This window comes from Sitophilus oryzae, unplaced genomic scaffold (genome assembly GCF_002938485.1).
Source record: "Sitophilus oryzae breed Bouriz unplaced genomic scaffold, Soryzae_2.0 scaffold_1297_pilon_pilon, whole genome shotgun sequence".
NCBI classification, from domain to species: domain Eukaryota; kingdom Metazoa; phylum Arthropoda; class Insecta; order Coleoptera; family Curculionidae; genus Sitophilus; species Sitophilus oryzae.
Window position 1 is genome coordinate 4,213,884 of NW_022145945.1, and position 19,866 is coordinate 4,233,749.

The 19,866-nt window shown below is 29.4% G+C and overlaps 1 protein-coding gene across 1 annotated transcript in view; it reads right to left on the reverse strand.

Moving 5' to 3' along the window:
- LOC115874610 (kielin/chordin-like protein) overlaps positions 1-19,866 on the reverse strand; it is a 51,352-nt gene that overhangs the window by 23,771 nt on the left and 7,715 nt on the right. The window contains exons 3-4 of the mRNA XM_030889818.1: positions 13,302-13,494; positions 9,547-9,734 (exon numbers count right to left, since the gene is read on the reverse strand). Coding sequence (XP_030745678.1) covers positions 9,547-9,734; positions 13,302-13,494 — 381 coding nt within the window. The remainder of the gene's footprint in view (positions 1-9,546; positions 9,735-13,301; positions 13,495-19,866) is intronic.

Consider the following 19,866-nt stretch of genomic DNA (forward strand, 5'->3'; position numbering starts at 1 on the left):
ACAAGTTACGTATTGTTATTTGGTAAACCTCGAATTTAATTTTTTTTATCTGAAAAATAAAAAGTTATAGAGGTGAACCAACTTTGAAAACACCCAGTATAGGCTGCGTCATTGAAAGAATCTGTAGATATTTTTCTATTTTAAATACGTATCGAATTTCAAAATATATATTGAACACCCTGTAGCTCTACCTTAAATATCTACATATAAATATCTAATATTTTTCTTCATCAAACAAATTGAAATATTATAAACCAGTTTTTAGGTTACACCATTATAGAAGAAATATACGTAAAAAAAAAAAGTAATAGAATTTTACGTAGAATCTAAAAATAAAATAGGATGTTACATTTAAAAAAACATTATGTTAAATCCGCCACACTTTTTACAAAGTTACAGACGTAGGTAGGTATAGTTTCATATTATATTCTTTAATTATCCATCTAAATCAAAATCTTTAATTATCCATCAAAAATAAAAATATTTATATACCTAAATATAATACTTTATTACTTTCAACAAGTGGCCATGAAAATCAAATAAATATAAATCCATGTCCAAAATAAAAAATGTAAATAACGATTTGAGGTATAAATTCGGTTCGAATCAGATAAGATATTTTTATTCTTACCGAGAATTAAATTGAAGAATTTTAGTCCCTTACTTTTGCCAAATTCAATAGCCTCCGCCCCTTTTTACGTTTTACTTTCTGCCACCAGTTGGCAGCATAGACTTACAGTGTCATTGGATCTCAACAATCCAGTGCCTTCTATTAAAAGATCAGCCCACGGGTGAGATTTCTTTATGATGTCACGTTAGTTAGATATAACGGATTAATAAATACGTTGCAGAATACATGGAAAACATAATTATTCCTCAGATTTTTGGTTTGTATTTTAAAAATGATAGTTTAAAATGAAATATACATAATATACAGTTAATAACTACAACATATATACCTATTTATAGTAATAAATACTTTAAGTAAATAAACTATGAACCATACAAATGCAGCAAATGTTTTACAACAATGTACAAATAATGTATAGGTACATAAGATAATGTAAGTAAAATGTAATTATATTTTTAAATTTTGGGGTTTGAAAATCGATCTAGTTTAACAAAAAACATTTAATATCTACTAATAGTGATGTATTATTATTTGCATTCACAAAATTTATATGTATATTTCGCAAGTATCAATGTTCCGAAAAATTATATTTACAAATAATACAATATTATCTAAAAAGGCGTCAGCGATGGCCAGGAACTGAAGATCGCTGGCATTTATGTTAAATTTAAAATTTTTGATTTTCTCTAGATTTTTGTGTCTCGGGGAAAACGCTGATTAAGTTTCATTTGGTTTCATGAGTTTGTTTGTAACGCCTGGCTAACTATACTACAGTTGTGTCATATGAGACAGGCCGACATAATTCAAAATTACATGTTACCAATCTGGCCACCCCTCATAATGTTTACTGCAATTAATAAACTAATATAAACTTTATCAAAAGATGACCACATATTTTTTGAAATTATTACTCTTAACACTAAACATATCTACATGACTATACGCAGTAAACATTATGTGCGTGTGAATATTTTATATGCAATTTTTTGGATTATATTCGACACTATTTTTTTTCTTATATGACATGCCACTGATGGAGGCTATAATGTTAGCTGAACCGTTTTTTTTTTTAAAACCAAATAAAAATAATGAAAATCAATCAGCGTTTTTCCCGAACCTAAATTCCAAGTTAGAAAATCAAAAAATTTAGAATATTTAGAATCAATGTTCAAGAATATCAAATTTTCCAAGATTGTAAAATTCTCTAGTTAATTATTTTATGTGTACAGTTATTTAGGGAAGGTCATCGATGTTCATTTCCAAGCCAACTAGACGCCGATTTTTTTTCGATGATACGGTATACTCCCACGTAAATGTAAATAACATTAGATCAATTAAAAAACAAAGAAATATGAATTTCTTAGTATTTTTAGTAACACCTTTATTTATTCTTAAAAACTTAATTTTGTATTATGCAAATATACCAATTTTATTGTTATTTTATTCATATTGTATTCAGCCATCACTCAAATATTTGATATTAATTTGGTATTATAAATAATAAATACTATTCATTAAAAATTACTGAACAAATATATGTTATGCTTAACATACATTATATATTATCAAAACAAAAACACATTCTTCTTTTTTAAACTGTATCAGTCTTGTCTTTACAAAATCTTTTAAAATTTGAACTCAAAATAATAATCTTTTTCATGATCTCTAATACACATATTCTTTATTTTCCTCTAGATCATAATACCTACTACGTGCTTGAATCTATCGAAGCTGAACCAGCAACACCTGGAGTGGAGATTCCACAATATGAATAAAATAAACATAATTGTCCAGTTTTCATTATTACCATCTGGGGAGAATATTATTTTTAAATTTATTAAAGATATTTTCAATAAAAATTCTCTCTTGATTCATAACTCGTACCCACTTTTTCTTGCTCTTCCGGACACTTTAGGCCGCCTAGTATAATAACTATCCTTTCCACCAGGAACACAACAAAGATGAGGCATAGCACCAAAAAAACACTCCACTTAAGCTTTTTTGATGAATTAATTACGAGTTTAAAAAACACAATAATAAAAATCACGATAAGTAAAAATGTATGGGCACTTTTAGGTTAAATCACTTTACACAACGTGTAATTTTTAAAATTTCTATTTTATGCGAAACAGAGAGTGACCATATATCTGGTAGTAGCTTATGTCACTTCCTCAACACCAAAATAATTAGTTTTTTGCACTACAATAATAAATAATACCAAAAATCAAAGAGTTAAAACCAAAAATCAACAGACAAAATATGAAACGGAATCTAACCCAATATCTAAGTATGTACAGCTGATGAAGTAAACAAAAGTCCGCCCGTAGGCTGATCTTTTAATAGAAGGCACTGGACTAACTATTAATATATAAACAAGGGTAATACTAACTAGATTATCTAATTGTTGACGACTACCGATATAGGATTTTTTTTCGACATACAGTCATACAGTAAAGTTTCTTTCTCGTAGTAATTCTGGCTTATAATTCATTTCATAAAGCCAATATTACAGCTGCGAAACCGTCCCATTACACACTGAAAATAATATAATATAATATGAAAATGTTTTCTAGATAATCTACATCTATTCTTATAGTACTTAGCAAAGTACTATGTAATATATAGTACTGAGCCAAACAAATATGTTTATCTTGGCTTGTTCGTGTATATCAGTCACATTGACTAATCTCATTTTCAGGAAAATTCGCAAAAACTATTATCTTTACTCTCAATTGATTATACTTATTATACTCAGTAAACTTAAATTCACGTTTTGTTCTTAACTTGCTTAACAGACATATGAAATTTTGATCATTATTATTTTTGTCATGGCAACTATGATGTTATAGCGTACCTAATTGTATTGAAGATATGGTAAAAATAGAAAAAATTGGAATAAATCGCAAAACTATTAAAAAATAGGTATATGACATATTTAATAAAAGTTTAAAGAGCTTTGCAAAATCAGAAAAATGAAAATATATAGGTGTACCATTTAAAAATTCATGATTTTTAATTTTAAGTAGTTGAAATTTATAGCATATTTTGAACTTGGTAGCATTTAACCAAAATATCTTACATATATCTTTTTTTTTTCATCTTTTATAAAACTCTCATACCAAATTTTGGTATTCCCAACTTCAGAAACAATGGTATCACTGACAATTTTTATCACACTGCAATTTGACATTTGTTTAAACAAATTTAAAGATTACAAAAAACTATTAATTTTAAGTATATAACATTATATATAAAAAAGTTATGAAATTTGTGACAGAATCTAAAAAATAAAATAAAAAAATAGGGGTGTTGCAATTTAAAAAACATATGTTATATCCAATTCACACTTTTTGAAGTAACCAATAGAAGTTAATATATTTATAATAATTTAATATGTGTTCTCAAATCGAGATCCTAACCTTCCCTATAACTTTTATATTTAAGATTTTTTTGTAAACCTCGAAACAAATGAGATAATGGACTTTACTCTATCGTTGATTCATCCTGTACAATCTACATGCAATCTCTACATTAATAAAGTTATTTTTAATATGGACAGTCCAAAATACTTTAAAACTAGTAGCTGATAATTAAATATATTTTGAAATTTAGATTGAAACGAACGGCAGCGTCCTTTGGGAGATGAAAAGCCGTGAGCTCGGTTACTGGCGAGCTTTTCTGATTCAATTACAAGCCTCTAACGTTATTAGCTCCAGACTAATTTTGTCCTTTTGAAACTAGCAACGAGCTCGCGAACTTTAACAGGCAAAAAATTAATGGAGATAATTTTATTAAACCTTCACCGCAAAAAGATGAACTAGCTATTTAATAATTAATATCATAATATATTTTTATAAGTTAAAAATACGATTAATTGTGGTGGTGCAGTGCATTTATATGTCTTTATATATTACAAAGATTGCATCTAAAAATATTACTTTTATACAGGGTGTTACAAATTCGAGGTACGAGCATTGGTATCTCGGAAACCGTAAAAGATACGAAGATGGCTAAATTGGGGCAAAGTTGCGCTTTAGGATGTCCACCAAGATACCATCAAAAAAGTTTTAAAAATTTCAAGGATTGCTGAGTTTTTTGGAAAAAACGGATTTTTTTGAAAATCAATTTTATTTTTTCCTGGCGTTACTTTTTAGAAAATCAAAAAACTAATTGCACATTCTCATGGCTACTTTATTAGGGCTATCTAATAGTATTTTTAGATTTTCAAATTAGCTGATAATTTGTGAGATACAGAGGACAACTTAATTTTTCTAAATACGCACCTACATTTTTATTTCAGATTTTGAAAGAACTCGGTCTCCTGAGTACAATGATATGCCACACTTAACATTTTTTTTTGTTTCGGACATTTGAACACAATTTAATTAAACTAATGTTAAGTCCGGCTCTGTTTTTTTAAATATTTAATCTATTCATCGTTACAATATTGGTAAGCTTTCAAAATTAACAATGACGTGGAGTAAAACATTGAATACGGATATCAAATGCAATTAAATAATAAAAAATAATATAAAATTATTGGGCATTACTCTTAGATCTTAGGCATTACTTGACGTCATTTTTAAAAGTGAGAATACATTTCAACATTACAATAAAGAGTACAGAATGCATTCGGAAGTATAAGAAGAAGATAATATGTTCAAAGTTCAAAGACCTATAAATAAGACTGAACGAAAAATACATTAATTTGTGCATTAGGGACGGTGGTAACCCTTTCGAACATGTAGAGCATTATTAGTTTTAGAAAAACTAGTTTGTAGAAGTTGATTTATTTACAATATATTATTAGATCGTACACTGAGATTTTAAAATCACAATAAAAAAAGTTATAAATAATATTTTTAAATTGCTGACCTGGGTATTATTTGTTTGAATCTTTCAATTGGCTCGATTCAATGTTAATTAGCGCTGATCCATATTGTTGCGATGAATATAATCAGATTAAATAATTTAAAAAACCAGAGTGGGACTTAGATGTTATATGTTATTTTAAATAATATATATGTTATTTTAAATAATAATTAAATAGTTTTGTTATTGTTTAGGTAACCAAAACAAAAAAAGTATCAAGTGTGGCACATCATTGTAGTGAGGAGACCGAGTTCTTTCAAAACTTCAAATAAAAAATGCAGGTCCTTATTTAAAAAAATTAAGTTGGCCTCTGTATCTCACAAATTATCAGCTAATTTTAAAATCTAAAAATACTATCAGGTAGCCCTAATAAAGTAGCCATGAGAATGTGCAATTAGTTTTTTGATTTTCTAAAAAGTAACGCCAGGAAAAAATAAAATTTATTTTCAAAAAAATCCGTTTTTTCCAAAAAACTCAGCAATCCTTGAAATTTTTAAAACTTTTTTGGTGGCATCTTGGTGAACATCCTAAAGCGCAACTTTGCCCCAATTTAACCATCTTCGTATCTCTTACGGTTTCCGAGATACCAATGCTCGTACCTCGAATTTGTAGCACCCTATATAGGGTGATTTATTGCGATGGCACGTTGACGTTTATCGAGAATCGGTGATAGAATTTTTTTGAAAATTTGGATTTTTGAGGCACATGCTCTATCTAAAAGTGGTAGCATCTTTCTTATTTTAAATGGAACACCCGGTATATTATTATATTTGGAAACTACTTTCATATCTCATAATTTTTCTATTATACATCTATATCTACAAGACGATAAAATGGTACCGTATGATCGAATAAAAATGTCGTCAACGATGGCTATGAAATGAAGATCGCTGTGATTTTATATGTAAAATTATATGGGAAATGTCATCGATCGTCATTTCCAAGCCAACTAGACGCCGTTTTTTTTCCATCATAAGGTATTTTATCGTCGTGTATAAAACAATATTTTTTTTCCATAGAATGAATTCTTACGTTTTAAAAAATATTCAGAAATTATTATTTTAAGGAATTTATTACGAGTAGAAAAAATATTGTGCTGTGTTGGCGTTGTAATTTGACAAATAAATAAAGCTGTCTCTTTAGTTGTCAGTTGTGAGTGAATATTTTTTAGTGTTATCATAGATAAAGGAAATAAATTTAGATTGGAAAGCCCGTCAAAATATATAATTTTTTGAGTCGCGACCGTTGTACGCGATTTGGCGCTGCAACAGCGGTTGCTAAGAACAACTACCAAACAATAACACAAATGATTTTCTCTTGTCAAAGTTAGAATCTTCAAAAATTATAAACATATTATAAAATCTTCCAAAATTTAAACCGCCCTCATTGAAAAAATACCGAAAAGTGTTTAAAGCGTCCATTCTCAAAGTAATTATTGCTATCTTGTGAGTTTAATTTAAATTTTATTTACTCAGACCCGTGATAATTGCGAAAAAGTGGCATTAAAAACTAAAAAACTGTGTTGTGAACTGTGAACTGCAAAAATCATCGTGGATCGTGGCATAACGTGGGTTTCCAATGTTTCATAGGTATTTCACATACATGTCCTTCTGTAAAATAAAGTTTCTCGAATACACTGTATTTTATTTATAAAATTAAAAGAAAGTAATAAATTTGAATAAACAATATTTGGCGACACAATTCCGGAAAAAGCCAAACCGATCCGAAATTGTCAAAAGTTTTGGGTCGCGACCGTTGCAAGAATAGCGCCAAATAGTGTTTACATTGTCCTTATGGGCACTTTCCAATCTAAACTTGTTTCATTTATCTATGAGTGTTGTTTTAATATTTTTTAATACTCTTTCGTGTCGATTGCTGATTGAATTGGAGCGAGAAATGGCTCAAAACGAAATAAGTAAATTACTAACAGATATTCAGTCTGAGGTGACAAACGCCATGTCCAAACTACTTCTATTTAAATCCCGAATAATTTATGAAAAGATATACAAACATTTTCAAAAATGGAATTAATTAAAAAACGTGCGAGAAGAAATAAAGTTTTTAACCTATCCTCGCTCTTAAAGTATCATTTAATCTACCCATGCGGTTAAAGTACTATTTTATCTACTATTTTTGATAGATATAAGGCAATTTTAAAAGTTGCTATGGAAAAATAACTATTATCTCGAAAACTATTCGTTTCCTAAATTGTACCTAAATTATTTTTGTATTTTTGACTGGTTTTACAATGTAAATATTATTAATTCTGACAGATGGAACAAGTAGAAGATTATTACTCATTATGAAAAAGACCAAGTTAATGGTTGAAACGTCATGAAATTATTTTTTTATCAATAAATAATAATTAATGGATTAAATCTCTAAAATATTTATTTACACCTGACCTCAAACCAAGAATAAAATTTACTTAAAATATATTTCATAAGGTCAAAGAATAGTTGAAACTAAAAAAAACTATTAGAGATTGGTATAGGTTAGTATAATACACTCACCGGCAAAAAAAACCGGCCACTAAAAACTACTCCCAATTTCAAAGTTGGATTTCCCGCGAACCACTCATTAGATTTTGATGATTTTTTTGAATTTAATTAATAATTAATTTAATGAATTTATTTTGAGCATATACTGGGCACAGCAATAAGACGAAGATTTTTGCCTAAACTTTGTAACACCCTGTAGGGTGCAGCAGCTGTAATAGCTATTGCTAAATCAAATCACATTGTAGGCCTCATCTTTTGTGAGCATTTTGTTTTTTTAATCACGACATTATATCTGTTTGTATTGGAGATACGCTGCTTTAAAACAAACGCCTCGAAAAAAGCTTTAAAATCAAATCAAACATCAGAACGTCGACGTAAACTAACTAAAACATGAAAATTAAAAAAAGGTAAAGAAATTTTAAGGGACTAATATCTAGTGTCCACTGGTGAAATTTCCCGTTTCCATATACTGATTCCAGGCATCCTGGACTGTTGTTCGAAATATACACAGGGTATCCGAAACATAACGTTGACTTCGGCCATCCCCAATTAAAGCCACAATACGAGCAACATCCATTACAGATAATGGCATTTTTTAATTTGACAACCGTTTTTCTCATATTGCAAATACTCATAAATCCGTTTTCGCCTATGTCGCCTTGATTATTTATACATAAAACTTTCTGCCTTTTCCGAGATGAATTCTGAATTTTTCCGAGACGTTCGTTTTAAAACAGCATATCTCCAATACAAAAAGAGATAATGTGGTGATTAAAAAACAAAATGCTCACAAAAGTTGAGGCTACAATGTGATTTAACTTAGCAATAGCTACTACCGCTGCTGCACCCTACAGCGTGTTACAAAGTTCGGGCAAAAAACTTCGTCTTATTGTTGTGTGCTGTATATGCTCAAAATAAATTCGGATTAAAAATTTCTGACGTAGTATCCGTTAAAAAGGAATTAATTTACAATTTAAAAGAAAAATCATCAAAATTTAATGAGTGGTTCGCCAGAAATCCAACTTTGAAATTGGGTCTAGTTTTTAGTGGCCGGTTTTTTTTTGCCGGTGAGTTTAGAAAAATTATCAGATATGAAAGTAGACATCATAATATAAAAGGTGATCCATTTAAAATAACAAAGATGCTACGTATGAATGCATAATGCACTTTTACTATGAATCGACAACATTGTAATACGGAAAATTTAAGCATTTAAGCAAAAATCTAAAAAAAACTCTATCACTTGTTCTCCATAAACGTCTAACGTACCATGACCGTGAATCACCCTGTATACGGAAATAAAAATGAGAAATTTCTTAAAATTATTGTTAAGAACAATTCAGTCTAATTTTATTGATTATTGATAACTGTTTATATAAAGGATAAAATCTCAGGTTATATCGGTCTGTTTTCATTCAATGACACTCATTTATTCATTAAAGCCTCTATATTTCGTTAGTGGTTACTAACATCATCAGGAGGTAAAAGTACGGTCGAGAAACAATCCTTAAACTATTTATACCTACTAAACTGATAACTTACCAGCCATGGGCGATTTTCTATGATGCCTGGGTAATTCCCAATCTTTTTGATTCAGTTTGGTTGAGTTCCTCAGGCGGTACTTCAAAGATAAAATGCCGGTTTTGGAGTTTGAAGTTAGCTGGAACCAGGGCGTCAATCTCCCAGGGGAATTGATAGAGATCAAAGTTCCTAAATTGTTTTTTTGTTGTCTAAAAAAAATACAAAAATATATCTATAAAAATATTTAATTAAATTTCTTTAAATTCTGTTTATTTAAAAAATAATAACTGTATAACTTTATATTCATTTACTCAAAATGGATGCTTTTGAAAAAATACCAGCAGCTTTGAAGCAATTTCGATGCTGAAACTCTATTAAAATGCTTTTCGGTTAATGGAAATAGTAATTTCCTGCATTGGAACTTTATTTCCCAATATAGATTGAAAATTTTTAATTAAAATTTTCACGTTAATAATGCACAAAAATGCGAATTGTAACTAGCGATCCATAAATAAATTAGCAACGATTATTCATGCATATATAAATTAACGTAATTCAATTGTAGATTAAATATCTACTTTAATGAAAAATATGGTTAATAAATTTGTTTGTATCTTTGAATAAGAAGACTAAGGAAGTAGCATAATGTTAGCCATGTATTCAAGCATGGTGGGCGGAAAAAGGACTCTAGGGTGGGGATCCTTGACAGTTCTGTTTGACGATTCATTTGACACATTTGAATTTGATTTGAAATTTTGTGGATTTGTCAGTCTTTACGGAGCTTATTTTATGTTATTTATTATTTATTCTACTACTGATAGTTATATAAAGGTAGTCTCTAAATCTAGATGGAAATTATGGCAGAACTTAAACTAACAGTGACACTATCGCGATTTATCGAAAAACACTCTACAATAGTTGGTTGTGTAGCGTGCGGTAGATCTCGGCAAAAATCGAGTGAAATAATGGAACAACTTTTCGCTAGTAAGTGACTATATTATAATATACATACGTGTAGTAAAGCGATCATTTATGAAATTCACTTAAATTAACTAATTATATACTTTTTCTTGCATTTTTGCTTTTATTTACTACTTGTCAAAGATTATATGTCAAAGAATTTAGATACGTCAATTTGACTTACCTGCTTCAGTAGCATATCGGATGTTTGTGTTAATAAATAATTGTTAAAACTTATCTATTTTTATTATAATAATACGTTTTTATAACAATTTTAATAACTACCAACATTTATTCACAACGTAAAATAAAAAAAAATATTGAGTCTACCCCACGTCTACCCTACATCATAGTTTAACATTTTTTAAATAAAATTAGAACGGCACTGATAAACCAGAATTTAAGTCGGCCATATTTGTGTCCCATCGCGGTGGACCTAAGATTTTTGATATGTTCCTTCCTTAGTCTTCTTATTCAAAAAAAAAATTAAAATTATAATACTCGTAAAAGGCCAAAAGTATAGAAGTAGTATCTGATAACAGAAGAATAATTAAAAACAATTATAAACTTTTGAAAAAATAGTAAAATAAATTGTTGACCAAGGTTGCGAAGCTTTACTACTGGGTACTGTATTCTGGAAACATATTTGAGGCTGCATATTTTGCAAAAAATAAGTAAAAAAGTCCGTATAAATGTATGTCCGAAAATGCTTAGTTTCTGAGATATAGGTCGTAGAAGTTTAATTTTTATTTCGATTTTTTTCAAATAATTTCTGAAGTAAAGTTAATATTTGGATAAAAATTGGTTTCTGGAAGTCTTTTAACATGAGAAATTTGATTTTGATGTCAATATGACTCTTATTTGTAGGGGATACCACTTTACACGTCTTTTAACTGTTTTGAAGAGTAATAACTTTTCGTCAAAAAAATATATATTTCTGTGATTTTTTGCGTAAAAAATCGCTACGAGCAACCGTTTTCAAGATATTTAGAATAGAAATAGTCAACACATGTTAATATTGACAAACAATAAACACGTTGACTAGATAATTATTTGACTGAAATGATAAATTTGGGAACATTTTATTTTTTTTAAATTAATCATAAATGTTTCTTCGAAAAATGATGATGAAACAGTTTCTGTTGAACTTTCGGCACAAACACTTTTCAAATTTATAATTCTCTCAGTCTAATAACTATTTAGTCAACATGTTTAATTTATCTCAATGATGACAGGTATGGATAATTTCGATTCCAAATATCTCGAGAACTATTACTCGTAGCCATTTTTACCAAGATGCCTGATTAATGTAAAAAATGTCGTAAATGTATATTTTTTTACTACGGACGAAAAGTTATTACTCTTAAAAGCAGTTAAAAAATATGTAGGTGGCGCCCTCTATAAGTAGGAGTCATATATTGATATATCAAAATCAAATTTCTCATATAAAAAAACTCCAATATATCAATTTTCATCCAAATATTGACGTTACTTCAGAACTTAATTGAGAAAAATTGAAATAAAAATAATACTTCTCTATATCTCAGAAACTAAGCATTTTAGGACATACATTTATACGAACTTTTTTACTTATTTTTATCTGAAGATTATGCTGCCGAAGTTTCCGGACTACTGTTTGGACCACCCTGTATAGTAAAAAAATAACTCAAACAATCGTCGATTTTTATAAAACATGTAAAAAGTATCAAAATTAATTATATATTTTGAAGTCTTCGGATATTTATGGAACCAAATACACAGGCGTAGTATCAAATTCAAAGCAGGCAGAGCTTCTGACACAAAAAAGAAAACAATGCTATTAACGATATTAGGATGAACTAAGAACTGCTTCGAGACGTTAAAAATTCCATGCTCAGAAGAACGATAGCATGTGTTGCAAATAGAGATCGTCATTTTGAACAATTATTACAATAGCATGCATTCAAGAAGCGAAGGGTATTTAAGTGTAGTGTTGTCAAGAATTGCAGTGAAGTGTTGTTAGTTTGTTTAATTTTATTTAGTGTTGTCACAAAATTGAGAAGAATAAGGGTTCACCAAATGACCACAGTGGCGCTAATGACGCATAAATCTAAAAAAATATAAAGCAACCATAGATAAGAGAATAAAAGTAACATAACCAAACATTACCCAAAAAAGCTTTGTTTTTATTTTTTAGAGTATAAAACAATTATTTTTTATATTAGAGGCCCAGTCTAACGCTGCTGAATAAAAATCGATAATTTATTTCATGTGACATGAAAATAAAATTTGTATTTTTTTGAAACCCTCGCCTTCATGTCAAATATTTACTTTGAATATTTATCTCTATTGAATCATTCCCTGTTCTAAAAATTTTCGGCGATGTTTTAAATTTTAGGTTTTTGCTACAGCAGCGCCATCTTAAGCGCCATTTTATGACCATTTTTAATGCACGAAGATATTTCTCATTACTTCTACACTCCATAAAGTTGGTATCCCGGAAATTGCCGATTTTTGCCGGCTGTTCTCAAAAGGTTGCATTTTTTGAAGATTTTCAAAGTTAATAAATAACTTTTTTTATACAAACTTTATATTTTATATAAATAACTTTATTTATTTATAAAATGGTAAAGGAAAAATATGTTTCTCTTGGTCAGATCTGCCTCTTAAAATACTTGCACTTATTTCTAGGACACCCTGTATAATCGTATGCCAAAAACTTTTTACTAAATCATAAACAATTCCCATTTGTTTTTGCTCTCCATTGAAATACCTGGCCCTCACTGATGAAAATATATCGCTATTTCCATTGCACATTTATTTATGTCCTATTTTACCTGAACAAAAAGACGACTGTGAATCCGTTGCTTTTGTTGATCGCCTCGATGACGGTCGACGCGTTTATCATGGGCACGTTGCCATAGGGAAGCCGGAACTTGTAGGCTGGATACTTTCCAATGGGGCCCTCCACAACGGACACTCCCGGGTCTTTGTGCGACACCTTTATCAGTTTCAGGATGTCCACTTCAACTGAAAATGAATTGTATTGCATAATATGTTACAGGCAAAGTTGGAAATCCGACATTGCATAGAATTCCTAGGAATTATATAGGGTCATTCGGAAAATTTGGATTTTTTCGTAAAGGTACCTGCTACATCTAATATATAATATTGTAGTATTAGTATAGTTCTGTTCCATTTCAAGTATTTCGTTACCATAACAATTTTAGAAATTTACATACTTAGTTTGAATATTTGTCATGGTAAACTCTGTAAAGATTTTCTTTAATCAAAACAATTATTATTATAGAATCTTTTAAATGACTTTACTCAAATTTTGAAGAGATTGGTATAGGGTAGTATATTAGAAAATTATAAGATATTGAAGCAGTTCAAAAAATGTAATAATACAGTAAGTCCCCGAATTGTCTTAACAAGAGGAAAAATTTTTTATTATTGACAATTTGAGAAAAATGCAATCTTCATAAAATTTTTTCCTTGTTCTGAAATGGTTAGTACCGCTTATACTTTTTCAAATTTCCATGCCGTTTTAGAGAAAATTAAAAAAAAACATGAAAATGTAGTTTTTTTTTCTAAAAATCAAAATGCGTTACCATGGTAATATACTTTCGTCTTCAACGTTTGATAGATTGTTATTGATAGAATTGTAATTAAATCCATATTTTTTGCTGTTTTAAAATGTTTAAGATGCACAAAATTTATTTAGATCAGTACTACGCAAATGGTGATAATAGTTATTCGAAAATGTGATACTTTATCAACAGCAAAAAAAATGTGACGTTAATCAAAATTAATAATAATTAAGAATTACTAATTCTATTAAAGAATGAAATCGAAATTGTATTACCATAGAAAGGTCTTTTGATTTTTAGGACTTCGACCATATTCAAAAATTCAACCATATTTCCATGTTTTTTTTTAAATTTTCCCTAAAACGGTATGGAAATTTAAGAAAGTATAAACGGAATTAACAATTTCAGATCCAGCAAAAATTTTTATGAAGAAATCATTTTTATCTTTTTTTTACCGAAACAACTGAATAGAATGGCATGCGCCATCCGCTAGTAAGTTTGGCAAACATGCTTATGACTTGTGACGCATGGTACAAAGAATACAAGGTATGATATTGCGCAGGTTGGTCGCTACGTCACAGGTGATAACAGGCGCTATTGGTCAGCACGCTCCGCGCGCCAGTTCAAATCGTCAAGATATTGTTATAAACCTGTTTTTTTGTTTATATACCGTCATTGAATTATCGCTAAGCAAGTTACTGTGGAGCAGTGCGTAAGGAGTCGGGCTAGGAAGCGAGAGACTGGAGTTCGAATCTCGGCCGGGACATAACTTTTTATTTATTTTTTTAAATACTGTTGTATTCTATAGTTTATTTTTGTAGTATAAAAAAAAGAACTATTTATTCTGTTATTTTTTAATCTCCGTTATTAATATAAATTGATTGTTAGTACAATACCTCATTTAATATAAAATAATATTCTACTTTTTGAAATGTATCGGGCCCTAATTGTACCTAAAAGTAATATATTTTTAGTGATATACCATATTGTAAACTATTTAATATTTTAGTCACTTAAAAAGTTAATTTGCATTGAATAATTGCCTACCATTAAAGGAAATTTGAGCTATATAATCCTTGATGGGCATATTCTGGGTATGCAAATACTTCCTTTAAATTTTGGGTGTCGTTCAACCGATTTATTCTCAAAACCAGAAACTTCTACATATAAAAAGAAGCAGAGGTCACTAATTATAATAAACTTCACCCTTGGTATTACTTCCACTAATTATAATAAACTTCACCCTTAGAATTACTTCTATCACAATTACAATACGTTCATCTGCATTGGCATTTTCTACTTTTCGATGGGAAACAATAAACTTCCCAATATTTTTTAAATGATGTAACAATTCCTCTTGTGGTTACTTTTCCATAGATATCCTCAACTCTGTCCTCATGTGAATTCAGAGGCAATGAAAATGAAAATTATTTACCATAAACATCGCAAACTAAAAACCTAATAAACAATTTTATACCGAATATAGAAATAAATTCAGTATTCTTACCTATCGTCCAAATCCATGTTAATAGATAATTATTATTTTTAAATATATTTTTGGAACTGCTGGTTTTAGTAATTATTAAATTAAACGAACTAAAAAGTCTTAAAAATAAACAATTCTTAACCATAACCCCAAAAATGCAGATCTCCTGTCAACTTTCTTTATTTTTTATTTATTCATTATTTTCCTAGTGACGTCACAGGTGGTATGCGCGAACTGAACGAAATTGGAGCCGCTATCGATCATACCTTGTATTCTTTGTACCATGTATGGAGTGTAGAGGTTTGATTTGGTTTGGTTTGGTTTGTTATTTTTTTATTTACTTATATTATTGCTTTTTAATTATTACATTGCGGCCGCTAAATTAATTCGAATATAAAATATAATTTAATCAAAAATTATGTTTAAAAATAGTGACCGAGAACTAGCGTTTCTCGGCCACCATGAAAAATAGTGTGGCCGAGAACCAAGATCACTGTAGATTTCGGTTCTCGGCCGCTAACCAACTCTAATCCTTTGATTTTTTTTCAGTGGCTAGGAAAAACTAGGAGAAATAAAACCCAGGGTAATAAAACCGTCTTGATACGACCTAAAGTACCAAGGATGTACCAATACACAAAGGAAGATCTCAAGAATGCTCTGCGTGAGTCCGGGAAAACAAAATAAAAATAAGGGAGGCCAGTCAAAGATTTAATGTACCAAGGGCGACGATCCAGGATAGAATCAAAGGAAGAGTACCCGATCTTCTGAGGAAGCCCGAATTATATTCAACGCCGAAGGAAAATTTGCTCCTCCACTTCTGTTATTCCCTTATGTGCGACTTCCCAGGGCTGTTATTATGTTATAGGAAAGTCAGAAAGAGGATGGATGACATCTGACGTATTTTTTGAGTTTATCAATAATGATTTTAACAAATGGCCGATTACAGAAAATATTCCGAGGCCTGTTTGTGGATGGGCATAAATCCCATCTCACTATGACAATTAGTGAGTGGTACCACAATAATGAAATAATTTTATATGCTCTTCCACCTAACATCACCCACATGCTCCAGCCTGCTGACGTTAGCGTCTTCAAACCGATGAAATCGGAATGGAAAAAAACAGTTTGTAAGTGGCAGAACAAACCCGAAAATCTAAATTGCTCGGTGACAAAAATTAATTTTTGTAGCGTGTTTGACGAAATTTTATCAAAATCTGACAGATTTAGGAATTCTGTAAAGAATAGCTTCAGAAAATTAGATATCTATGGTTATAGGTATTTAACCGGTACCTAATGTTTATAGTCTATTTAGGTTTTAAGGAGCCTATTGCTATTATTGTATTACTAATATTCCTGCCATACATACATATAAGTTTTTTAATTAAAGTTTTTTTATTGATACCTTCATAAATTAATTGGTTCTTAATTAGGTACGCAGAATCATAGTAAGGCATCCTACTATATTCCAGGTATACCTACATGGCCGAGAACCAATACAAAATTGGCCGAGAACTGTGAGTGGTGGCCAAGAACCAGTAAAATAGCACTTTTTTCGGTTATTATTGATTTTTTACTAAAGTTTTGAAAATAAAAATTTAAAAAAAAATCCATAATTATTAAAACACTCTACCGAACATTTTTTGTATTGGGCAAATTATGATTTAAAACCTCCTTCCATATCTAATTTGCTTTCAAAGTCAAAGTTTCCGTTAAAAGGCCGAGAACCAATGCATTGACCCTATATTACTTTACGCATTTTATAGAATACCTAGGTTTTATACAGAATGTCTTAATTTTATACTTTCCTGGTAACACATGTATTCGAACATTTACTTATACTGTAGGTATTTTTGAAATAAAATAGTAAATAATGGTATCAAATACTATATTTATCTCCCCAAAAAATCCTATATGGGTATTTCGCCACTGCAAGAAAATCTGCTAAATAAAATAAAAAATAACTATTTTATTTTGTATTACATTTTGTACATAGGTATAGACATTTTTTCCTAAATATATTTATATTCATACGATAAATACGAAAAAACCGTCACTGTAAACATTTTGAAACACCTTTCTCGATTTATTAGACCTTTCTTATTATATCGGAAAATTTGATATTTTTACATTAGCAAAAAATATGACGTTAATATATGACGTTAATCAAAATTAATAATAACCATCTATTAAAGAATTAAATCTATAAATTATGTTACCATAGAAACGACATCTGATTTTTAGGACTTTAAAAAAAATACAATAATAATTATAATTTCAAGTTTTTTTTTAATTTTCTCCAAAACGGTATGGAAATTTCGAAAAGTAAAAACGGAATTAACCATTTCAGAACAAGTAAAAAATTTTGTGAAGAATGCATTTTTCTCGAAATGTCAGTAATAAAAAAGTAAGTAAAATACCGTATATTCCAGCATTTTCTTTCACACAGCAAAAGGAAAAATAGAAAGGAATAATAGGGAAGAGAGTTTTAAAAATAAAATGAGTCTTTTATTGGAAGAAAGAAACTATTCCAATTTATCTATTTCTGGAAATGCCAGACGCAGCATTCCAGACCGATTTGTTAAAATTTAAACACGTTGGCTTTTGCATAAATGAAAGAAGAAATAGAAAATAACTATTTTAGATGAAAAGAAATAAGAAAAATAATATTTTAAGTTGATTAAATTTGGTAGAAATATAGACAAGGGTAGGAGTATATTATACTGGTTATACCGGGTGCGTCTCAAAAGTGACTCACTTCTAGAACTGTTTTATTTTTTCAGATAAAAAAAGATATTTTGTATGTTAGTATATGACATATATTAGGATTGATTGACGTATTCAATTGTTTTCAGTCACTTCCTGTTTCACCGGAAATGATAACAACTTTTGATTTTTAAATGGCACCCTCGGTATATTTTTACTTTATTCGATACAATATATATTAAATGACACTCTGAATAGAATGACATATCATATGTCAACTTTTGACATTTTCGCTTAAAAAACCCGTATTTTAAACTTCAGTCTAGAGTGCTATGGCTGTGTTAAAAAAAATAATTTTTAATCAAGGAGTCTTGGAAAAATAGGTTTGATCGTCTAATGGTTTTCGTGTCTTGTCCTGGCCGGTTAAAAGATGCCCAAAATCATATCTCAATTTTTTCAAATGGAACGAGGGTGGCTCATTAGAATATTTGGAAAAAGCATTTTATTTCAAATGATATAAAGGGCACTGTCTTACAATTTAACAAACATTGTGCGTTTTTTCAAAAAAAATAAATAAATGCGATAGTATATGTAATTCTAGCTGATAGTAAAGAGTAATGAAAGCTTAAAAAGTCAGTGAAAACCGCATCTTGATATCTTCTTTCAAACCGAAGATATTAGCAAAATTATATTAAATAGGAAAATATAGGCTCTTAATTAATATCAATTCGTCAATTTTTATAACACGGTATCAGTAGCCCTCTTGATTATGCCCATTCTAATAAAAATAAAATAGAAATGACTAGATTATTTAAAATCGACAATATACCAGAATACCATAATACCAGATATATTAATTTCTAATAATTAAGATGTTAATAACAGCGAACAAGAAGCGATGTCTCAGTGAAGCATGGTAGGCTTTGGAAAAAAGTTGCTTTTGACGTAATAGTATAAACGTCAAATTGTTATTAGATCAACATTTTGATAGTCTTAGCAGTGTTTTTTCTCTTTTGAAGAAAGACGATTTTTAGAAAAAAGATTTTTAGAAAAGCAATCAAAGAATAAAAAAACGCTGCTGAGACTATCAAACTGTTGATATAATAATATTTTGATATTTAAACTATCCGTTTAAAAGCAAAGTAGGTCTTTTCCAAAGCCTACTATGAATTCAGTGAGACGTCGTTTCTTGTTCACTGTCATTGATATCTTAATTATTAGATATTAATCCACCTAGTATTATGGTATTCTTGTACATTGTCAAATTTTTGAATAAATTAATCTTTTTTATCTTATTTTTTATTAGTATGATCATAGTCAAGAGGGCTAGTGATATCGAGTTAGAAAAATGAGGTAATTAAGGGCTTATTTTCTCGTATTTATTATAATTTTGCAAATAACTTTGGTTTGAAAGAAGATATGAAGATGCGGTTTGCACTGACTTTTTAAGCTTTTATTACTCTTCACTATGAGCTACATATACTATGGCATTTAATTTTTTTGTAAAAACGCGCAATGTTTGTTAAATTGTAAGACAGCGCCCCCTAGCGTCAACGTTCAAAAGCTTATTAATATTGTTTATATGGTATAATATAGAGTAAGAAACGCTCTTTTAAACGA